The sequence below is a fragment of the Suricata suricatta genome, chromosome 17, assembly GCF_006229205.1.
Source record: "Suricata suricatta isolate VVHF042 chromosome 17, meerkat_22Aug2017_6uvM2_HiC, whole genome shotgun sequence".
NCBI classification, from domain to species: domain Eukaryota; kingdom Metazoa; phylum Chordata; class Mammalia; order Carnivora; family Herpestidae; genus Suricata; species Suricata suricatta.
The window spans coordinates 57114305-57119421 of NC_043716.1; the positions used below are offsets into that span (position 1 = coordinate 57114305).

Sequence of the window (5117 nt, forward strand, 5' to 3'; positions counted from 1 at the left end):
GGCACGCTCACGACCGAGTAGAACTGCTGGAACTGGGTAAAGAAGCTCTTCAGGTTGATGGCGTCCCAGGTCTGCAGGATGCTGAAAATGCTGTCCAGCATGACGGTGGCAGCGATCTGCTTCCCCTTCACCAGCTCCCTCCTCGTGCCGTCGGTTATGTGATCTATCACCCTCTGAATCTTCCCCGGGGGCTTCATGCAAATTATATCATCGTACTGGTGCCAGTCTGCGGGCAAGAGCAAGAAAGCAGCTACAAGGCAGACCGACTGGACCACCGACCACACACCCTCCCTGGGACGCCGGCCACCGACGGACAGGGCCGAGGAAGGGACGGCAGGAAGGATCGCCACAGAAGGGGCCAGGACACACACAGGCTAGGTGCCTGCCCGCCAATAAGCAGCAAGGAGGCAAGCACGGGCACCCTGGTGGCTCCACAGGGATCAGAGGGGAGCACGGCTCAGCACCCTTGGAACGTGAGTCCCTTAGAAACCGATCACACACGGGCACCTGGGGGGCTCAGTCGGTTAAGCATCTGACTTCGGCTCATGATCTCACAGTCCGTGGGTTCGAGCCCCACGTGGGGCTCTGTGCTGACAGCTCAGAGGTGCTTCAGATTCTGTCTCCCTCTCTCTCTGCCCCTCCCCTGCTCACTCTCTGTCTCTCTCAAAAAAAAAAAAATTTTTAAAAGGAAACGATCACACAGACGTTAAGAATTTGATCCTGAAACTTGTGCTCACTAGCCACTGAGCACTATTCGGTAAGTGATCTCAGGCCAACATTGGTGTCCTCTGTACCAGGAACCGCAATGCCGGCCCGACGGAGGACAGCTTGGGCCCCACGACAGATGAGTCGGCGCCCTGGACACAGGGCCCGCGACACAGGGCAAAGGCTATGCCCACCGCTGCTCCTCGTGTGACCAGATGCAGAGGACAGGCATGTGGACTAGAAAACCAGCTGCGAAATAGTGAGGAGACCAGGAGGCGGCCAGGATGGCCGGAAGCGGCACAGACCCGAAGACTGGAACATGGCAGTCTCTGGAGGAGCAGGTACTTTGTGCCCCTGCAGTAGGCATGGAGGCCCCCCGCTCTCCCTACCCCACCTCTGCTCCGTCCTGGCCTGGCAAGAACTTGAACTTCCTGCCTAGAATTTGTGCTTCTCAGGCTCTCTGCTGGGGACACAGCAGGTCCCTCAGAGTTTCAAAACAAACCAGACAGAAGGTGAGGAAAGAGCCAGGCCCACATCGTGGAGAGTAGGGGGCGCCCTGGACCCTGGGACCCTCAGTAGTCTCGGTCTCTCAAAATCTACCAGAAGGAAAGAAATGTTTCTAAGTTCCAACCTGCTGGAGAAAAAAGAAAGCAAATCCAAAAATCAGGAAAACCCCAACATGGAAACAAGGAGAATAGAAAAGACAGGTGACGGTGGCAAAAGTCGGCCTTCTGCGGGCAGCTGTGGACGGACGCTGGCGGGATCACAGCACCCTGTGCTCGCGCACGCGCGGAATGAACGACCATGAAATAAAACTGAGCCGCGAGAGCCCAGCAGGCATGCCAGGCGGTTTTAGGCAGGACGGCACAGGCCGCGTCAGGGGACAGCGCGCAGGCCCCTCACGGCGTGGCCACCAGCACGCGCTCCCATCGCCTGCGTCTCTCGGGGCACATGCTGCAGCCAGACCCCCTCCCCCCCCACCCCCGCTGGCGGCCTGGCCGCTGTGGCTCACGCTCTGCAGGGAGAAAGGGGGCAGCCACCTGTCCCCACCTCTCATGGGAATCAGGAAACCTGCCTTGACTAAAATTAATGCAGATAAGCTAGGAGCAAAACACAGACCCTTGGTCACCATGCTTCCAGCACCTTCCAGACACCCTTCCCGAGTCACCTGCAGTGCTGCCGCCGGCCGCAGGGGCACCTGGCGCAGAGGCTCCAGCCATGACCTCCTGGGTTGCGGAGAGCCAGCAAAGGCCAAGGCACTCAGCTCCGCCCCCATCCCACCTGCCGGGCACCGCCCCCCCCCCCCCCCCCCCCCCCCCCCCCCCCCCCCCCCCCCCCCCCCCCCCCCCCCCCCCCCCCCCCCCCCCCCCCCCCCCCCGAAGCGCTGACGGTCCGCAGCCACCGCGTGTCGGACGACAGAAGAGCCGCTCAGACACAGACAGCGGCCCCTCGGGAACGGACACGCCAACCCTGCGATGTGGGGCTGCGCTGTGAAACAGGCGGCGCCCGGACCCCGTGCACTCTCCGCACGCGCGCACACGTGAGACTAGGCACCGGGCCACAGGGAAGGACAGGCCACGGAGACCATCCGCACAACACACACGCTACACACACATCACACACACCACACTCACACCGTGTTCACATGCGCCACACGCTACCTGCAGTGAGTGGAAAACAGAAGAGAAAGGAAAGAAAAGTTGCAGAAACAAGTAGACGTAAAGAGGAGACAGGAAAAGAGAAGGGAGGCCGCAGCAGGGGGGCCGGCGGGCAGGGCGGTGGGGGGGGGGTTCTGGGTCTCCAGGGCAGGGGGGCCTTGGGCCCTGCGCCTGCTCGCCAGCACCCTGTGGCGGCGTCACCTTCACCCTTGGCCTTTAGCAAAAATCCCTTTCCTGTTTCCTCTCTGGTGAGTCGGGTGTGAAGTGGGGGCCTGGGGGGCTCCGTCGGCTGAGCGGCCGACTTCGGCTCAGGTCAGGATCTCACGGTTTGTGGGTTCAAGCCCCGCGTCGGGCTCTGTGCCGACAGCTCAGAGCCAGGAGCTGCTTCGGATTCTGTGTCTCCCTCTCTCTCTGCCCCTCCCCTGCTCACGCTCTGTCTCTCCCTGTCTCTCAAAAATAAACAAATGTGAAAAAAACTTAAAAAAAAAAAAAACCTGAGCATTATGTCACGCTGATCAAAACTGTGCTTCCAAACTCGGGTTTCCTCGCCGTGGAGCGGGGGCAGGGGTGTGAAGAGGACCCGCAGGGCCCCGCTCTGCAGGGGACGGCCGCACCCCTGGGCGCGGCCCGGACTCACCTCCAGAGCCCAGGAGCTCAGGCCTCACGTGCAGACAGCGGTTGACGAACTCGCCCTCCTTCTGCTGACGCTTGTAGATGAACTCGTACTCCACCTGGCCCTTGCCGCGCAGGAGGACGTACTTGTAAGGAATGGGTTTATCCAGGTGCTGTCGGGCGAGGGTGGCGCTGCCTTCCACGAGGGACCCGTTCTCCTGCAGGTCTCTGAATAAACAGGACACCGGCCCGTCACCCTCGAAAAGAATCCTATTTTGAAAACGTTCCTCCTCCCGGAACACAGCATGGAGCGCACACCCAAAGCTGTACGTCCACACTGACCAAGAGGAGGCTTCCAGAACGAGACCCGGCTTCCAGACAGAACCCACACTCGTGGGCCGCGCTGACACATGACCAAGAAGTATGTGACAGGAGAACTAAGTCAGTCTCCAGAAGCGTACACGGGGGAGGAACTTGAAAACAAGGGGCCACTCACTGGGTGAGGTGCATCTCACAGATGTTACGGCTCCACTTGGGCTTCCCCAGCTCCTCGCCGCCCCTGACAACCACTTTGTGGGCCGTGGGGTCGAATCCGAAATGCTTCGAGATGATCGCGTGAAAGTACAGCGTGACCCCGTCCTGCAGACTCGCCGGGCTGGAGCTACGCCAGGAAGGGGGACACCAGCCAGCTGGAGGTGCACGCGCACCCACGCACCATAGGGTCCCTGCTTCTCGACTGTGTGCGAACACGTGCCCCAGCCAAGTGCAAGAGCACCCCCACTCCAGACAGACCGCGCGCCACGGGGGCCCTCTTGGAGGTGGGCACAGGGTGGGGACCGTCTCTGCCCAGCTGTGAAGGGATAGGGGCAGGAGAGGGGGCTGCCGAGGACCCTGGGTCGGGCCCGCCTCTCCCCTGCACTGGACCCCGGGGCCCACGCGGCCTCCGGGCCCCCAGGGACTGTGCGCTGCAGCACGTGAGCAAGGAATGGCGGCAGTGTGACCTTGCCCCCCACCCCCACCATCCCCAGGACGGGCAGCCTGAGAACACGGGGCCCTGCCGGAGCGTGGGCACGCCCGTGTCCCCGGGGCAGGCTGTGGCCTTGCCACGGAGCGCCAGGGCGCACACCCTACCTCGGCTTCACGTCACCCGCTCCGGCTCTGCGGTTCTTCTCCTCCTTCTCATTCTTCACAGCAGCTGCGTACGTCCTGTTACTCTCTTCTGGCTTCTTCGGACCCTCTGGCTTGGCCTTCTCGGTCCGACCCGTCTTCTCTCCGCTAGTGGCCGTCTTGTCCTTGGTTTCAGCTTCCTGAAACAGGTCACCAAGGCCCAGACTCCAGGACCAGCCTCCACATTTGCCCCCTGCAGGTGATGGGTGCTCACATCCTTTCTTTCTCTGCTCGGAACCTTCCAATGCCCTTGGGCCCACCTGCCACAGCCTCCAAGAACCCCTTTGCAAATCATGTCCACAGCCCCTCTTCCCCTGACTCAATCCTGGAAGCAGGGGCTTCCTCACTCTTCTCTATACAAGCCCCCCCATGCTCTGCCACAGGGCCTTTGCACCTGCCATTTTTGCCTGGGATATGTCCGCAGAGAGCCACGTGGCTTGCCCTCACTCCTTCGGGTCTCCGCTCCACCTGCACTCCCTGGAGAGGCCTCACCTGGCCATGCTCTCTCGGCGCCCACACCCAGCACCCTCCCCTCTCACCCTGCTCTTCCCCACGGCGCTCCCCATGCCTGACTTTGCTTTCGGTCTTTCCCCCGGAGAACCTGAGCCATGAAGGCAGGAGCTGGGTCTCCTTCACGGCTACATCCCTAGCACCCAAAAGAGCATCACCAAACGACTGAATGAGGGCTGAGCTTTGGAAGGAAGCAGATGGTGGGACAGATGGCAGGGATGGGAGGCTCTACCTGGAGGTGTCCTGGGGACGCAGGGGTGCTCGCTGGCGGCTGTTTTGTTTTCTGAGCCTTGGCTTTACCTTCTCTCCTGGCCTCTCCCGCTGCCCCAGCTGGCCTGGCTGGGGCCGCATCTTCCTGGAGACGACAGAGGCCCCGAACGTCAGGGAGCAGGTGCCGAGACGGGGTGAGGGTCAGCGTCCGCCACCATCAGCTCGGGGGAGGGGCACCATCCCTGGGGACCCAGG

At 61.9% G+C, this 5117-nt stretch overlaps 1 protein-coding gene across 1 annotated transcript in view; it reads right to left on the reverse strand.

Annotated features, from left to right (window-relative positions):
- The window catches only part of RNF213 (ring finger protein 213), a 98867-nt gene that overhangs the window by 71175 nt on the left and 22575 nt on the right, over positions 1-5117 (reverse strand). Inside the window, exons 7-11 of the mRNA XM_029927121.1 lie at positions 4885-5075; positions 4107-4282; positions 3472-3636; positions 3001-3203; positions 4-226 (exon numbers count right to left, since the gene is read on the reverse strand). Of these exons, the coding sequence (XP_029782981.1) occupies positions 4-226; positions 3001-3203; positions 3472-3636; positions 4107-4282; positions 4885-5075 (958 nt within the window). The remainder of the gene's footprint in view (positions 1-3; positions 227-3000; positions 3204-3471; positions 3637-4106; positions 4283-4884; positions 5076-5117) is intronic.